Source organism: Phaethon aethereus (assembly GCF_964289735.1).
Source record: "Phaethon aethereus genome assembly, chromosome: 2".
NCBI lineage: Eukaryota > Metazoa > Chordata > Aves > Phaethontiformes > Phaethontidae > Phaethon > Phaethon aethereus.
This window is the reverse complement of record NC_138582.1, coordinates 44641427-44660417: the sequence shown is the minus strand read 5'-3', so window position 1 is coordinate 44660417 and position 18991 is coordinate 44641427. Positions and strand designations below refer to the sequence as shown.

At 38.1% G+C, this 18991-nt stretch overlaps 1 protein-coding gene across 1 annotated transcript in view; it reads left to right on the top strand.

The window, feature by feature from the left end:
- Positions 1 to 18991, top strand: part of RP1 (RP1 axonemal microtubule associated) — a gene marked incomplete at its 3' end in the record, with an annotated part of 200765 nt that overhangs the window by 72445 nt on the left and 109329 nt on the right. The window contains exon 25 of the mRNA XM_081996424.1: positions 9201 to 9426. Within this exon, the coding sequence (XP_081852550.1) occupies positions 9201 to 9426 (226 nt within the window). The remainder of the gene's footprint in view (positions 1 to 9200; positions 9427 to 18991) is intronic.

Below are 18991 nucleotides of genomic sequence, written 5' to 3'. Positions count from 1 at the left end.
ATATTCTTAAGGCAGTATAAAACAGTCATACCACTGGCTATAACTGCACTTGAAACTTTCCATCTCCCTACGAAATGTATATGATAACAACATGAACCTCATTCCTTACTGAGATAAAAGGGAGACGTATGTAAAACTGTCTCCATCACCTACAGGCAGTGCATGAAGCAAAATTCAACTTGATCCAAAAAAACCAACATAGAAGGCTCGTAAAGAACTCAAAAACAATCTTGGAGAAAAACACAATTCAGCTCATCTTCAAGAAATGAGAGTGAGTGAACATGGTGCTACTTGTTCAGTAACTGCAATATGGAGTACTGCAGTATGGACATATGTACGGAAGTTTTTTTTTAAAAACTTACATACGTATGTAAGTTTTTCCTTTTTAAGGTAGTTTCTTGAAATAACTTTATGTACTCAATTTCTCAAGTTACAGAAGTTTATAACTCAAGTTACAAAACTTCTTTTTTTCTACCTAATGGCAACACAAGTCCGAGATGTATATACATTAAAAACCCCCGTCTGTCTCTTGAGTGACTCCTCTCTCCCGGGTTACACCGTCCATTTAGCGCCCCGGTAGGCTTCAGGGGGTTATTTCTAGGATTTTCTGACCCTGTTTTCCTTTGTTAAAGGTCTCCCTGTTAAGAGCTCCCCCACCTTCCCATGTCAAGTGCCCAAATCCAGTTTCTGCTTCTACTAATCCATGCTCTTGCTTTGCTTTCCCCTCAGCCATTTTCTAGTCTATTCATATTCTTAGGCCTCCCATCATTTCAGTATCTGAGCTCTTTTAAGAAGTGTGGCTTATTCTTTCATTCTTGCTCTTAAAAATATATTTTTTTGTTTGGTCTTGGTACAACTCTATAAAGAGAATAGACACATTATACAGTACAGGCCTTACGGTAAACAAGAGGAGATCAATTTATCTTGCATAGAAAGAGAAGATGATAAAGTGATAATGTTTTTGATGGCCCTTACTTTATATGGACAGTTCTTTGGCAGCCCTTTAACAGTTCAATCTCCTGTGAAAATTATTTTCACTGTGCAATATAGGGATTTCTTAGTACTAGTGATGTTGAATGTGGTTCTCACCCTAGAGTTAATTATGTCAATAAGGTGATGCCATTGCACTGAGTGCTACAGAATTACAGAATAGCTGAGGTTAGGAGGGATCACGGAAGATTCCCCAGTCCAGCCCCTTGCTCAAAGCAAGGTCAGATAGAGTAGGTTGCTTAGGACATTGTCCAGTCAAGTTTTGAATATCTCACACTCTACAACTTCTCTGGGTAATCTGTTTCAACATTTGACCACTCTCACCCATTTTTTTTCTTATATATTTAAGTGGAATTTGTGGTATTTCAGGCTTATGCCTCTTGACTGTTCACTGGATACCACTGAGATGAGTCTGCCTCTGTCTTCTTTAGCACCTCCCATCAGGTATTTATACACATTGATAAGATCCCTGAGCCTTCTCCTCTCCTGGCTAAATAGTCCCAGGTCTCTCAGCCTTTCCTCATGTAAGAGGTGCTCCAGTCCCTTAATCATATTCATGGCCTTTCACTGGATTCTTTCCAGTATGTCCATGCCTCTTGTACTAGGGAGATCAGAACTGAACACAGCCTCCCTTGATCTGCTAGCAACTCTTCCTACTGCTGACCAGAAGGCTGTCAGGAAGATACAAAAATAATCCCTTAGTTGCTAGGAAGACAATGCAGAAAGTTGAAGTCTGATGTGTTCACAGTAACCTACATTGTTGAGAGAAGACACTGTTAGATGCAATTTTTTTTCCCACAGGTGATGAGCTCATGCCTGAGTGATAAATATTGCTGTAAATCCACCAGGAGATGACAGACATACATTGCAGAGGCCGGTTCATAGTCTATCAGGGTATTATATTGAGTAAACCTGAGATCTGGTCCTACTCCTAGGCTGTGGACTGAGCTGACTACTCTGCACTTTTCTTAAATGAATCTTCATGTGTCTTCAGACTCTTTGAAGCACTATTATGTGTCCACCAATATAATCTTTCTTATCATGCCTCACTTGTTCATGCATAAGGTGGACTTGTCCAACCACAGCATCATTCTGTTAGTATGATGTGCATGCATGTGATGAGGGTTAAGTAAAGCTTAAGTTTTCTTGCATGGCCTGACCTTTGTTGAGCTTTCTTACACCAGTGCTATGCTGTATTCCAGTTAACATCCTCTGGTAAGCAGTGTTTTAACTCCTCACATAAGCACTGTGGAAAGTTTCAAATCCAGTAAAATACTCCTGCTCTGACTTGGAAAAGCGCAGATCACTCAGAAAAACCTCAGATATATAAGTGGCTACATTCTCCTAACATTAAAGTTTTGTGCTTACTTTCAAGAACTGACACCCTGATACCATAAATACTTGGTGTTGGCATAATTTAATTGACCACACAGTAAAAGAAAATCTTTAATGTTATTCTTAAAACATTTTGCCATTTGTTGTACTTGAGGTTGGGAAAAACAAGCTGTCGGTACCATTAGTTTAGCAGGTAACAAAAATGAGACATTTCCTTTCTCTAATTAGCCTGGTAACAGGTAATTTGCATCCATTTTAGTGAATAGTAGCACATTGTTAGCCTGTATAAGAAGGTCAAGTGAGTGAGTATTGATATTGGGCTGACTACAGGATGAAAAGAGCTTTACTAGACTGGAAAAGAAAGTGTTTAACTGTCACTGTGCAATGAGCAGTACTTGTTTACCCAGCTTATTTTCGTGACTGAAGCAAGTATGAAGTGGAAAAAATAATGCTGATTTTTGTGTGGCCTTTAATCATACTCCTTACATGTCTATATCCACCTTTTTCATGAGACTGTTAAGTTTCTGTGTGAGCCCCTGTGACACAATCTAATTCTTCAGTTAGTGTGTAACTGTGCCAAGTTTGTTGGCCACAATTAACAAATTGGCTAAATTCAGGCATTTGGAAAATGCAAGCACCATGTGTGGACCCTGAGTACTTTACTAGTACATTAGTTATATTTTTGGCAACATTTACCAGCTGCGTGCTCACAATTTAGAAATATCTTCTACTTCCATTATACGCAGATGCTGTAGAAGTTAAACTAACACAATCAATAATTTCTCTTTCTTTTGGGAATCCAGCTGCTGCACATGACTTCTCTGAAATTCTGTTAATGAGGTGGCCTTACATTACATTAATAACTGTCTGTCAAGCATAGCCTCTAGTGGCTGTGTTAGACATTGGGATTTTGGTGTATCTTCTTCTAAGTGTTGACTTATCCAAATGATTTTCATGCTATCCTGAGTTTATTTCAAAGAGATTGCAGGATTCTTTCTGTACAACAGGAATACAGTGACATTACTTCACTTATTCCAGTATATAAAAGAGAGATGGAGTCATTACACATATTCTTTCCATCCTCTTACTGAAGTATCTTTCCACTGAACAGTCTTTTCTTATGCCAAGGAACTCTTACTTCACTTTTCACTTAGTTAAACATCTGAAGTACATGAAAATAGGTCATACTGACTCCACTCAAAATATCACAGGTATGCTAGGGACTGGAAAGAGTATTTGCATAGCTCATTTAGAAATAGAATTAAAATTTAGTTCTTGCATCCTCTTTAGGAAGAATTTCTTGCTGATAACCTAGATTTCAACTTATGCTTAGAGACAAACGGTAAAATATAAGCTTTGTTAAGCTTCAATTTCAAAACATAAGGCAAAGTTTTCTAATGCATGGTTTAATGCAAATGTTCCCATTGCCTTTCCCAAGAAGAGAATTTAGTCCTATGCTTGCACAAAAAATAAATAGTAGCAATGAGCAAAGCATATAGTTGTATTGATTAGCAGGCTAATCTTGTTTAACTGCTTGTAAACATTTAGAATATGGGTGTAGCTGAGGTAAAGGTACCTCTGTTTGAAAATGTGGCCCTTTTGAAATTGGTGGACGTTTTTTTCAATAATATGTATTGGTACTGATACTATAAAATATATTGAGTATTGATATTATTGCCTGTAATAGTAAAGAAGAATACTACAAAGATAATATAATTACTGCTATCATTGTACTCACTATGATATTATTAAGGTTAATAAGTGCTGGGAATCTCTCACATAAGCAGGGTTGTATGAGGCCCATCTCCTTTAGAGCTTATCACAGAATTTGGTGCAAATCTGTTGACCCATCAGAAGGAGTTTCACACTCAACCAACAAGTGAACTGTAAATGAAGATTCAAGCATTTTGTAAAACTTTTCGCTCGGAAGAGCGTGAGGTTGGCATTTGTCAGAAGACCTCTCTAGTAGGCAATCCCTAGGAAGATCAATATATCTGATGTTTGTGGTACCTAGATTCCTTTACCTCAATGAGATATTTGTGTTTCCATGCCCTTGTTTGTTACCTCTGCATGTGTTTAGGTCTTATTTGTGTTCTGTACATGGCTGATATAAAACACATCAGAATGGCAGCTTCATACCCCCAAACTGTTATCTCTTAAATTTTACAACTTTGAATTTCCATCCACGTCCAAATTCTACCATATCAAGCTGAAGAATTTACAGGACAAGGGAACTTTGCAAACCAATTTTTAAAATTTTTAATGAACAGGTATTTGAACCTGCGCAATGCTTTGACCATGTGCTTTGGTTGAGGATTAGATGTTTGATGATTTTGTCAATACTCTTTTGCAGAGGCCAGCAAAGATTAGCCACAAGCTGCTACTTTTGCTGCCACACTGCTGTTCAGTGCTCACCAGAAGCAGTATGCCTTGAGAAGCAGGACTGGCCAGTTTGGACTATTGTGCTAAGTCAGGTGTACGGTTGCTAGGACTCTAGTGAGCTTGTTCAGGGCAGTGTAGACCTATTCCAAAATACATCAGTCTTCTAACTCTGTATGTCCTTGTTGTTCAGGCAGTTTGAGTACCTGAAACATCCAATTACAGCGTAGTGGAGGAATATCTTTATTATATTGACTATATTCTTCAATACGTTTATAACATATTTGCTGAGCAGCTTGTTGCTATTCCTCCCTCATTCTGTCTGCACAACTTCTGCTAGTGGCAACAGAAATTGCATTGACTATATGAGAGACTAGATAACTGTGAGATCACATTATCCTTGAGCAAAGACACTAGCTTTACAAAGATAGCTAGGAAAATTACAATTGATAATATTTGATCTGTCAATTGAATTATGGAAAAATAGCAATTAACCCCAAATATACAGAAAATTTTAGAAAAAATACAGAATTTTGGACTTGTGTATTTTTCTGAGGATCTCAAAATTTGTGAAGAGAGCTTTGCAGTGTCCCTGTGTTGTCCTTGTTGTATAGTTGAAAAAGTGAAGCAAAGAGGACTTGTAAATTAGGTAATGTTTCTCAGAAAGCCTAAACCAGATCCAGGACTAGAAACTAGGTGTCAGATTTCCAGGGTGATATTTTAGTCCTGAGACCCATCCTTTCTTCTTTGCATAGCCATTTATTGCAGTTCTGTCAGAAAGGCTGTTTCCATGTAAAATTGAATGTTACTTTTGCAGCCATGGTGCCAGAATATAGAACAGCTAGACTAAGGTTTTTGTAAGCATGTTGTTTATAAGGGCAACAAAGTCAACTTTGCTCTACAACTTTTTACAGAATATTCTGGCTGCGAAAGTAGATTTATAAATGCCAGGTTGTGTTCAAGTCATGCAGAAGTTCAAGGCAATTTAGTCAACACTGGAAATGAAGGCACACTCTCAAGATACAGTGTTTATGTCAGCAAAAGAATATCGTTAGCTCTACCATGTTATAAGAGTATTTTCATCTGCATTTCACTACAAGAGCAAAATTTGACAAATGTTTGACAGGATTCTGATTGGCAAAAAGTAACATGTTAGCAAGTCAGTACCACTGAGAGACCAATGTGATATGTGATCTGACAGCAAGACAAAGTGTTCCAACCCCCAAAGCTAAAACAGGAACTGAAACTAAATTTGTAATTGTATTATATGTCTTCCAGAACATCATATACAGTTGATTTGCTCTCTGCCATTGACATTCTTGCCTTAACTTCCATCCAAGAATAAACATGATTTTTTGCACAAGAACACCCATAAAGAATTAGTCAGAAACAGAAGTATTATTAAGCATGTTATTAGTTTGGCAGTGTTCTGTGTTTTTAACTATTTTTGAGACCTTTCAGTCTCAGAAATATGCATTACCTGTGCTCTGCATAGCTTACCATTCCAAAAAACCTCATCATTTCTGAGTCTAGTAGAGAGGGACACTTTATACTCTTCCTCCCTGTAGTTGAAAGCAAGGAAATACATTTGACTTCACACTTCAGAAAATTTCCCACTTAGCACATGAGCGTAACTTCCTTAATTTTGTTATGTTTTGTCTTCTTTTAGAATGTGAATGTTAGGGAGGGGTAGGAAGTATAGAAAGACAAGAAATGAAGGAATGTTTAAAGATGCTAAACAGGACTTTAGTGAATCTAATTGAACTGCTCGCAACTAGGAGCATCTCCTGGAGAAACCTAACAGTCTAGACAGAGCCGTCTGTTCTGTACTGATTTTCTTGAAACTCCATTTGATTAGGTTTAATGGATTGCTGTGTTGCTCCTTCCTCAGGACAGGAAGTCCCTGCATGGTGATATGGTGATGAATGGGTTTCATAATTTCCCTTTTCTTTTTCAACACGCTGCCTTTTTTTTTTTTTTCTTTCTTTCTTTCTTGGTCAGATATCCTGCCTCTGCTTTCCATGGAGAAAAGCTGAGAGAGTTGGGGTTATTCAGCCTGGAGAAGAGAAGGCTCTGAGGAGACTTTATTGCAGCCTTTCACTACCTAAAGGGGGCTTATCAGAAAGATGGGGACAGATGTTTTAGCAGGGCCTGTAGTGATAGAACAAGGGGTAATGGTTTTAAATTAAAAAAGGGTAGATTCGACTAGATAAAAGGAAGAAATTTTTCACACTGAGGGTGGTGAAACCCTGGCACAGGTTGCCCAGAGAGGTGGTAGTTGCCCCATCCCCAGAAACATTTCAGGTCAGGTTGGATGGGGCTCTGAGCATCCCGCTCTAGTTGAAGGCTCATTGCAGGGGAGTTGGACTAGATGGCTTTTAAAGGTCTCCAACCCAAACTATTCTATGATTCTATGATACAATGTTGAAGTCCTTTGCAGATTCACCTGGAAACTTATCTCCCATCTTAGACTTCCTTCTGAAAAAAATGCACTTTAGCACAATAAGTAATATAATTAGGAAAGTTCTGTCTTCACTTTTCAGCCAACTCATATGATACCCACTATAGATATGCACGATTTTTTTTATCAATAATGTTTCAGTTTGCTTCACAGTCAAATGACTGACTAGATACTTCAGAAGACAAAAGAAGCTCTGCAACAGAGTCTTCTGGTCCTGACCAAGAGTCATGGTAACGAACACTGTATGCAAAGATGGCTGTGAGGCTTCCCTTTCAACAGGGGTTATGCCAGAATTTAATCATGGGCATGAGGTGTGTATGCCTCATTGAAACTAAATTGCCCTTTTTTATTTACTAAATTGCCCTTTAACACTTCTGCATCACAAATAGCAGCCAGTGCCTACATCTCAGGAGAGTACCACCTTTGTTGTTCAACAATACGATACTTTATTCAGTTTGCAATAAAGGGTGAGAGTTCTAATATATTGTTCTATTTATTTGCAAGGCAACTTTAGCAGTCACTTGCCCATTGCAGAGGTCTCTGCTTTGTAGCTGGGTGGCAGGGTTATTATCACAACTTAGGCTATGTCCTGGCTACATTTGTGGTTGGTTTCAGAGAGCTTTTTATCTGCTCCTGTAATTCTGCTGTATTAGCAGCATGTTTTTGAGGTACATGGTTTTATTGCATTAATGTTATAATTATACCTTCAGATAGCACATCTTAATTTAACATACTGTTTTAATATAGGAAAACCTACTAATTTGGCCATAAGTGTGACTCTATTCAGACTTTATACCGCTAGCATATGTGTCATGATATCATCCTATGAGACTGAGTTGTGCCAGGCTTGCCTCAGGGATGCAAGGAAACAGTGATCAATTAGGGCTGCAAGACTATCTTCTGAGATGGTCCTCATGACCAAGAAATGTCAGTGTTACACAAGCCTATGCCATTGCCTAGGAAAACATTTCAGCAAAAGGGTGAAAGGGATATGTCTCTAGTGTCTCTGACATTTCCCAGCTCCACAGAGAAAAGCAGCATTACCTTAGAGTCTTTCTTAGCAAAAAACATTGAAGGGGAAACTCTTACTCTGGGGCAGACTTCTTAATATTACCTTCCAGAATAGATGCAATGGACCTTCAAACACAAATCTTAGTTCATCCGTTTTGGTGATTCAGACTACTTGGGCAATGTTATTGTTAATTGTTTGTCAATCTGTTTTTTGTTTGTTTGCTTTTTGTTTTGATGCTAAACAGTACAAAATTGGTATAATGGTAAAAGAAACAACTATTTTTTGTTCTTTTTTCCTCTGTGATTTTTTTTCCCAATACCATGAGCTTTCAAACATATCACTGAAAATGAAAGCTGTTAACCCTGCTTTTGTGCTTAGGTTACTGCCATCAGCATTGCTCAAAAAATTTCTGCAGCCCAAAACAAAGTGGCACTTACTTCAGTGCTGCAGTATTCAATGTGACACAGTCATGTTTTACTGTCTAAATTTGCTGCAGTGTGGCATTGGCACTTACAGAAACAGTTAACCCTGACACAAATACACATAAAAATAGAAGACAAAGAGAAAAGTGGGCCACAGCAGACTGAGAAGTGGTAGGAATAGTTAATAAGGCTCTGCTGATGGTAACTGTATGGACTGAAAAACGTTATTTCATGCAGCAATGACTGAAGGTACTTCTGCCTGTTGAAGTATTTTTCTAGAAATAGATATTTACATTATAACACTACAAACTGTATTCTGCCAAGAGATCTAAAACCAGACTGAATTGTTTGAGTCCTTTAGCCACTTTAAATAATACGGTACTGAAGTCAACAAAATTAGGCTTGCAGACTACTCCGTATGATTTTGCTCAATTGCTCTGGGATTCGTTGTATATTAAGGCTTCATTTTTAAAAAAAAACATTACTCTAGGTTACATTAGCTGCACATTTAGCTTACATGCCCAGTATAAGAAAGATCACTAAAAGACAATGTTATAATTTGTTATTAAAATCCGGGAATTTTTTTTTTTTGTTGTTACAGATTAACCTCAGAGATCTTGGGCAGCTATATAAAATCCGCATTGGCCACGACAACACTGGAAATGATCCCAGTTGGTACCTGGAGGAAGTCAGGCTTGAAAGAGTAGTCCCTCTTTCTGATGAAGCGATTTGTCTCCCCATAGAGTGCTGGCTTGCAGAAGACAAGGGTGAAGGTGATACGTGGAGAGAAGTGGCAATAAAAAACCCCACAAAGGAGCTTTTGCCGTGTACGTGCTCAGTATTTTAGATCATGTGTTCACTAGCCGTGTCCTGTGAGTATATGGCAGCTTTTCATGTTTCTTCCAGGGCCGGCTGCCCAAAAGCCAGCGTAAGCATGCAACAATCCCTTCCAGATACTTTCTGGTTCCACAGAAGAGGGAAGTGATCATTTTACCCCACTCCTTTCCTCCCCAAAATCAGAATAATAGCTGTGGTCAGGGCATCTTACCCCTACAACATTCTTGGTCTCTCAGAGTGCCCCTAAACCACTGGCAAATACTGCTCTATAGAACAGGAGATCAAGGTGTATCAAGATATGTAATGTCATGAGATGTCCAATTCCTTTTAGCAACTTTGATATCATCCTTTCTTGTGCTGCATGAAATATTCTCTACCAGAAACCCATGGTCTGAATCATCACACCGGTGGTTTCCAAATCAGACTTCAGGTCATAGCCATTCACATAGAAATTGTTAGCTGCAGGGCGGCACTTTGGTACTTCAAAGTTTACTACAGCTTTGACGCACTTTGTTCTCTTCAAGCGAAGTGGGAAATAACCCGTCATATAAATTTATTATTTAAAAAGTCCTGGGCCTCTATGAAGGAATAGGGAGCCAGTATAATCATTTAGCATTAGTTTTTTTAAGTGGAATTCTCTTTACGTTAATAGAATAACAACGATGCAGCTCATAGTCAATACTGTCTGACTGGTAGGTCTTATATAGATAAATGCTATCGTTCAGGCAAACTGTATTCAAAATGAAGCCGTGAATATTGCAAGGAAGGAATCGGTGATTCAGCATAAAAAGGGTCATCATGTACTTAGTGACGATCAAATAATTTCAGAAGAAAATATCATATAAGTGAAAAACCTCAGCACAAAAGAATATAATTCTCAAAAAACCCCATCAAAACCGGTGATGCATGAATGTTTTAGATGGGTTTGAAGGCCAAAGGGGACTACTGATTTCTATCACAGGGGCCAGAAGATGCTGAGCTCACATTTCCCCTCTGCTATTTTTTTAAAAAAAAATGTAATTATTCTGCAGAGTATATAGTGACTTTAGAGATTTCAAAATCTGGGACTGACCAGGATGACCCAGGCCCTATGATATATTAACATATAGCACAGTATCATATGCCACTTCTTACAGTGACATAAATATCATATACTGGTGCAATAGAAAAATAGTGCAGAAGCCAATTAAGTTGTATGAACAATTAATTCAACATCAATAACTCAAATCTGCATTATGCAAACTGAAAAACCCTTTCATAGAAAGGTATTAATATTCTGGTAGGTGCACTCCATTTGTGTACTTGTATGTGAAAAATAAGTCAGTTCTGTCAAAGGCTGGGAATTTATTTAAAACAGCACATTTGTTTACTTTTTAATTATTATATTACTGTATCTTCCCTTGCTTTTACAGGAACATTATCTTTATTATAATATATGTCCCAAGTTTGTAAGAAAAGATACATTAGAAAGGATTTGGAAATTTCCTGGAATTGTAAGTTTTACAAATTAATTATTGATTTTAGGCACATTTAAATTGAACATCAATATAAACTCAGCAAGGCCTCCTAAGGATTTCCTATTTAGTTTCCCAAGAACAAGCAAATGAAACACTGTCCATTTGCATTTCCCATTTAAAAGCTAATTGCTTACAAGTACTGGACAAACCACATCAATTCACTTTCTCCAGCAGAACAAACAATGTACTACTTATTACTTAAAGATAATCTGATATGATTTAGTAATTTGTGTCCTGTAACTTTCAATTCATTCTGGTATCTTATAGTGGTATTAAATTTGCTTAACTATAAAAGCGATGTGCTGGAAACTTTAAACAAAATGAGCAAATATAAACTAAGTTCAGAAGGCACCGTTTTCTTAACTGCTGTTCTTTGATACTTTCTTGTCAGTTTTCTTTACCTTTGTCTCTGAAATCCCTTCTTTTCCATCCAGATTTCTCACCTTGGTAACCCGCCTTAGTTTTTCTGACTGTCCCTCAGACACTTCAAAAAGTGGACACTAATCTGGCCTCCTACTCCAAGTGATGCTTTCAGGTCTTTCTCAATCTCTCCATCACACCAGTCTCAATTTCCACATGTAACTCAGTTTTCTTATGCCTCCAGTGTATGTCTGCATTTGTCTTCCCTTCTTTTCTTATTTTTCCCCATTGACAAGGCTTCTAGGTCTGTGGCTCCCTTTTCTCTTCCTATTCCATCTTCTCTTTTGCTTTTCCAGCCCTGGAGAGTTACAAAACTTCACCTGATCTGTCTTTGAAGCTGTCCCTGAATTGAGCTGTCCCAATTCTATTGAACTGGAAGATCCCCGGAGGTCTGCTCCAACCCGTTTTTTTTCTTGCTTCTTCTACCCAGTCTCACTTTTTTCTGGCAGTTCCAGATATTTTTAGTTTACCAAACTTTACAAGTATTGGATTGTTTATTTGTTGCTGTCTTGGTTTCATCCCCTAGTTATGTCGTGATGCACTAAAGCAAAAAAAAATGTTCAACTATTTTCTAAGTGGTAGGTATTGAAAATTAGTGATCACGTCCCGAACTGGGTAAATGTCAATGAAAATAAGATAGAAGCTTTATTCTGAATGCTTTTGACTTAGCTTTATAACACCATGACAACACAGGAGTGTTAGGGGAATCGGACCAGATCTGGCAACTGGATGTAGGTGAGGCTGCCGCAGCTGCATGGCCCCAGGTCCAACCAGCCACGAGGCTGAGTGTGTGTTCCCAGTCAGCACATGCAAAGAGCACAATGTATATACCACACACGTATACATGTATACATGGCCAGCTGCACAGATAACCCAGACACACAGAGCAGTCACACAAACACAGACAGCACTGGCGGCCTCACCTCGTTCCCCTCTCTGGCTAAGCAGAATGGGGGTCCACTAGTGGGAATATATATGTGTATGTGTATGCACAAGGTGGATGCTTCCAGCAGCTGGGCTCACACACTCTGTCTGCTCAGCAGCTGCCCATGGATCACAATCTACCCAGTTGCTGGCACCATATAAGCTCCTGAGGCTGCAGCCCTGCTCCAGCTGCTGGTACAGACCATCTCACACACACACACGCACACACAGAGCTGTCTTCCCCTTAGAGACTCAGATACACCTCAGCAGGTTTCAATCCTGGAGACACCCTTACCCCATGGTGTTTCTGGCAGCTGGTTGGGACTCCCCTGGTCCTTCCAACCGTCAGCTGCTCACATGGTCTTGCCCTTAGAGACATGGGCCTCTGACCCCTGGTCCCACCCACTCACTGACAGTTTCACTCCCTCCAGTCTCTCCAGTTGCTGTCATGCAGGATCCCAACTAGGACCCAGTCCAGTTGCTGGCACTCAGATCCCATACCCACACATGCATACACACACAGAGGACAGAGAGTCCTTTACCCAGGAGAAGAGTTCGAAAGCCACTTGATAAGAAGGTGGGACAGACTGCACTGATCAGGTGCAGGACACAGCAAATTGTGTCCAGCCCTTCTTATCCTCTGATCCCTGTATTTTCCCACACTTGTTCCTCTCCAAATCACCTAGATCCATCCCTTTCCCTCTCTTTGGTTCCTCCCCTAAACATCCCATAATAAATCCTGTGCAATCCCAAAACGCTTGTCCCCTGTGTCCCATATTGTGATCCACACCCCTAGACAGCAAACCCCAGCAGTCTGAAAGATACTCCAGAATTGACTCATTGTGATGGGTTTCATGTCTGGACACTAGGACTGAGACTCTCCTGGGACAACCCTTGTGAGGGCTGAGAGAGGGTGTCCCTCCCTCTGAGTGCTTGATATGGGTTCCCACCTCTCCCCTGTGCTTGTGGAGATTGGATGATGGCTCTGGTGCTGGACCTGGGAGAAGCCAGAGCAGGGTGTTATTTGGACTCCCCCCTGCTAATGTCTGTCCATGCTTCTCTGTGAGTGTGCAGAAGACCTTTATCACACAACATAACATGGATTGTCTTCACATATGGCTGAAGTTTTGATCTAAAGGGGTGCATGATAACAAGAAGTGTTAAATCTTCTTACTGTTCTGTTTAGGTGAACATAAACTTCAAATGAGTATATAAATGGTAAATTCTGCCCTGTTCTTGTTCACGTAACTGAAGGAATAACTGTACTGATTTAAGATAAGAGATGAATACTGAGGCTGAGGCAGGAAAAATTTCAGCTCAAAAGATTTAGATTTCTTTTCCACGTGGAGAAATGTGCAGGCAAACACATAAAGATTAGAATGTGCCCACTGACTGAAATAGTGCAAAAGATGACCAAAGCAAATAGTAATGACTCAAGCATTATCTCTACAGAAGTTGTCCCCCCGTTTAATCACTCAGGAGGCACCAACTACTTAGGTAAATAGTCAACCTTCTCTTTCCTATTGTAAAACTGATTAGTAAGTGTGTTTTTTCAAAGCTAATCATTTTCTTACATGTTATGAAGAATACACCCATATATTTTTTTAGAATATTGCTCCAAATAGCAGGAGCAAATGGAAGTGGAGATTAGAAAGCCTGAGAACTGTAATTCTAATTGAAATGTCTTCACCTGATAGTGTTTTTGTATTTATGCCTTCTCAAATAATACATGCATCACTTCTGAGGAAGATAGTGCCTCTTAACTGCTATCAGCCATTAAGAAATTGTTCCCTTTTAGTCTTAATGCTGCACCAATCTGTATCTTTACCCTTCTGTCACGGCAAAATACCAAACACTGCTTGTGCAAACCAGGTAGCAAATACCAAATGATAAAACCACGTGACAGAGATTCAATCTGTCTTGTTTAATAAACCAAGGCAAAATGACCATTTCATTCAAGCGGGCACATCATATGGAAAAAAGGCAGAACCTGGAGCAGTACTGTGTAATACTGTTCTGATATCTTGGGTCACTATCATTAAAGGAGGACTGAAGAGAAACAGTTTGACAATTTTAATGCTGTATATCATTTACTACCTCTGGGTTATGTATTGTGGCCAGTTTGTCTGTTTAAACTAGTGGCCTGATGGCAGCGGATTTGAGCAGTGAAGCAGTTGGTGCTAAAAATCCAATGAGCTAAGGGTCCGATGTCCTCTTTATGGGTGTTTAGGGGGAAGTTACTCTGGGCCTGTTCTAGTCTAGTTCTGTTCTAGTTCCCATGGACTGACTGCCAATTTGTGTCAAGATCATTGTCATTGTGTTCCTGGACCAAATACTCTGGTTTAGGTTAATCCAAAAAGAATCTATTTCTTTGCCCTAAAACCACTCCATGCTGCAAACCAGAAGGAAATAAGGAGGGCCAACCAGGGGATTCAGTTTCTTGATTCAAACTAACGTGCTGTTGTAGGCACCGGTGTCATTAGGCTCAGACAGCTGTGATGCAGAGGAAGCTTATCTAATGTGTTCTGAGTAATAAGTGATAAGTATATTTATCTCTAATTCATCTGCTCTTAACTAGAATTCTAAAATAATGACTGTACTCTTCTTTTAGTAGAATTGCTTTGGAAAGAACTGACAATGGGACAGTAATTTATACTAAGTCAGCAGAAAAAGACCAATATTTCTGCACCAAAAAATTTAATTTTCTTATTCTCACCAATAAATTCTTCTTTAATTCTATTTTGATTTTTTCTTCTTCTCACAAAACTTATCAAAATATTAAACTTAGTTTTTAAGGTAAAGTATTCTGCAATGCTTGCCTACTGTTTATATTTTCCAAAGGAAAAAGTCATAAGTCACTGAATTCTTTACATTACTCCTTCATAAGGAAATGAGAATTATATACTGTGCTTGCAGATTGGACCAAACTAACTCTTACCATTGGTGAATGACCAGGAATATACGAACCTTCTGTATTGGAAGCCCTGATTCAGGTGCCCAGAATAAGAAGTCTGGAAAAAAGTGTTCTCTAACTTGCATTTTGTTGCCCTTAGTATGCCTTTAGGTTACCTTTTCTTCATAAACAGAGAAACAAAATTTCCTGTCTCTTCTCCTTTATTTCAGGTAGTTCATGTTCTCATATTATAGATAGATGCGAGAAGCTGGAGTTGGGATTAAAAAACCACCTGAAGTCTCATGATAACATCTCAAGATTTAGCAGTAGTAGCATTTTTATGGACTGAGCAAGTATAAATTTGGTACTTGTACACTTGACTGCTCAGTGATTCCCATAGTATTTTTGATACTTTTGGTATGCCTTTTTTTTAACATAGTCATGATACTGCTTTAATGTCTGTCTTTCATGGAGCCTTTTAGAAGCTCCCTAACTCTGCCTGAAAACATTTTACATCCCTTTTTTCAACACTTTCATCCGTGCATCTGTGTCCCAGAGTTTTCTTTTATAGAGCTTATCTAAAGTTACTCTGTTAGCAATTTGAAGTTTTCAATCACTTATTTTTTCTCTTTTAGTGAGTGCTAGCTGAGATTTTTTCCTGCTATTTTGTACTAATTAATCCTCTGACATACTTTATACAAGTTATTGTATTTTTCAAGACATTTCTCCTATTACTTTGATGTTCCCCACATTAGATAGATGTGAGTCTAGCAGGTGTCTCACAATGCTGAAACAATATTCCCTGACTTCTGTTCAGTGGTTTTATGATGCAATTTTCAACTTTTTCTTTCCTTTTTTTGCCTATGGTCCTACCTCTCTGCTTTTCCACACCAGTTTTCAGCTGGTGTAGTTTCACTAAATCACCATATAGTAAAATGAAATTGCTGCTACAAAATAGAAGATCGGGCCATAGAGTTCCAGTTCTCAGAGTTTTGGGCTGGCTTTTTCTTACTGCAGTGAAGCAAGTCTCCATTTCAGATCTGGCAGCAGTGGGGGCCTTAAGAGTAGTTAAGTTTCTCAAAGGAAATTAAACTAGAGTCACAGAGGCTGAACATATTTTCCAGGGTCTTTTTATTTTATCCTATACACAAAAACCTGTGTTTTGTGAACAATATACAGAAAGCTACAAACAGGAAAATTTCATATATGGTGAGTCTTGCTGTCTCAAGCAGTACATTTGACTGGTAGGTTCTTCTCCAGATTTGGTTGTATCTGTCCTCTGTTCTCATCAAACTACTGGCGCACCTTGTCTTATCTGTTACAGAGGGGCATCATCCTTCTTATCCTTATATTTAAGCGGTCTGTAGCTCAGGAACCATTAACACTAGGTAACCTACCTTTGTAGCTGTTCTGCAATCTAGAAGAACTGCTTGACAAAGTTGAAAAAATTGCATCCACTCAAGCTGGTCTGTGCATAGGTTTCCAGTTGTACAGAAAAGGCTTAATCTCTGCAATCTATTTAGTGAATGTTTGTATGAATGTCCAAGAATTTCTCCATAGTTGCATGTTCTAAGTAAGCATTCAGTGTGTTTTTGAGAATATTTTCATTGCTTAATTTTTTGCGTGTTTCCTATAAAATGCATTGCATTGCAACATATACTCAAGTTAAGGGAAATGAACATCCCATTTATTATCCTAATATAGCAGCCTGTATTGTTAATATGTACAAAAATTTAAAGCACAAACTGGTCTTTTTGCTAAGAAGGTTCCTTTATAAATAATGCAGATTGTGTAGCCTAAATAAATGCCAGACCTAACATCTTCCAGATGGTGAGAGATGTATAGACACAAGGAGCTATGGAAAATATTTTCCAGTTCTTTACATTTCAACATGTGCATATTTTCTACTTCAGACTGATTTATTTAGGCTTGTAACAATAGAAAGCTGTATTTGATTAGATCATTATCATCTCTCTGGTTACCACAGAGATGCACAGTGCTACAAAAGGAACTGTCATTTATTTATCTGTTAATATAAATTTGTGTTGTGTTATAATTATCTCTTATTCTGTCCTGGTGTGTCCTGTACTTAATCCATTTGGTTTGGTCTCCCTCCAGAACTGAAAGGACTTGTTGGTATTTTCTTCTTGTAATCATTTATTGTTAAAGGGCTTCTTAAAAAAAGCATTGAATATGCTTTAAAATTGTGCTTATAGTTACTTAAATTTTGCAGGTTTGATGATGGAAATTACTTGTAATACAGATACCAATCTTTGTATATAAACAGTCATAGCACAAACAGTCTATACCCTTTCCTCAACTCCCACAGATGTTTTGCGTTTTCAAAACTGGGAATGTAAGTAAGAATGTAAAAGCGTGGAGAAGACTTCATGTTGGTATGTCCCTGCTTTTACAAACCCCCACTGCCTTGTTCCACGGGTAGTCCAGCCTTATTATTCAAATGGCTGGTTACAGAAGAATACAGTTAGGTTTTCCTTTGGAACTGTGACCTCTCTCCTTCCACACTCCGAAAGAATTCACGTCTTCATGAACAGTGTGGCTTTTTGCTTTGCCGCACATTTCTTTTCATATTTTGCTGTCACTCCTTATCCTCTATCCGTTGAACAGTTTCTTGTTTGTCTTATATTCTCCTGTTGCTAGTCTGCGCACAGTTATGATTATACTAAGAGTTACGATATAAAACATCATAACTTAATTAAGCTAATTATCAGATCCATTTATCTTTGTTAGTTGCTATCCATATCTCCCATTTGTTTTAACATAATGTTTTTATGTTAAAAACCTTGAAACTGGTTTTTATAAGGCTCTGCCAAATTTTTGAAGACGTGTGTATTATTGAGATCAATTTTATGTCACAGGCTAAGCGTTGGTACACTAATGGATGAGTGTGAGAGCTGGTGTGAATGTTTGGAGTTACAGAAAAGAATAAAACTAATCAAGGGACACCACTCCCATTTTCAGTTACAGTTATAATAGTGATAAAAAGTTGGCGACACTGACTTTGCCAGTTTAGGATAATTTTATACAGATTAAAAGAAATATTCTAACTTGGCTAAGCATACAGTGTCCATCAGCATTTCCTTCCTATCTTTCAGTATATGTGGGGTTATTTTTTTCCCTTAAGTATTTGCAGTATTATTTTACTACTTGTTTAGCTTCTCCACTGGGAATCAGAAATAGCTATACTTCAGTGATCGTGGATGACATGATGAGTTTTATAAGCTGCCTTGGGGTCCAGTAAATTAAAAATTTAAGGAAATGTCAGGCTCTACTAGCTATTTGGTGGTACAAAAGTAATAGTATTTTAATTAGTTTGTAGAATATTGTCCAGTTTCAAGCATTTTGTTATAATTTTCTGTTTTCATCTTAGTTAATTCTTTAAAAGTAGTGTTTAATTGTGTTTGTTAGGGCTTCTGCTATGTTTCTTCACTCCCAAGAACTATTAAAATTACCCATTAGTAAAACAGTAATCTCCTCTGTGATCTACTATATAGCAGGAGAAATGGCCAGCTGTGATTAGAATAGAAACACTGCATGGAAAAGTTTTCATTAAGATGGAAATAGGAAAACTGTTCTTAAAAGTCATAATAAGAAAAATGGAAATTAAATATAATAGTATGTGATAGCTGCAAATAATTTTTTTAAAAGAAGTTTGCATATCTGGGTAATTATAAAGATAATATTAGTGTGGTACAAAATATGTTAATATAGTAACTCTGAATTATATTTCAGAATCCTTTAAAGATAAGTGTAAATTTTTTGTGTGTAAGACTTTGGTCT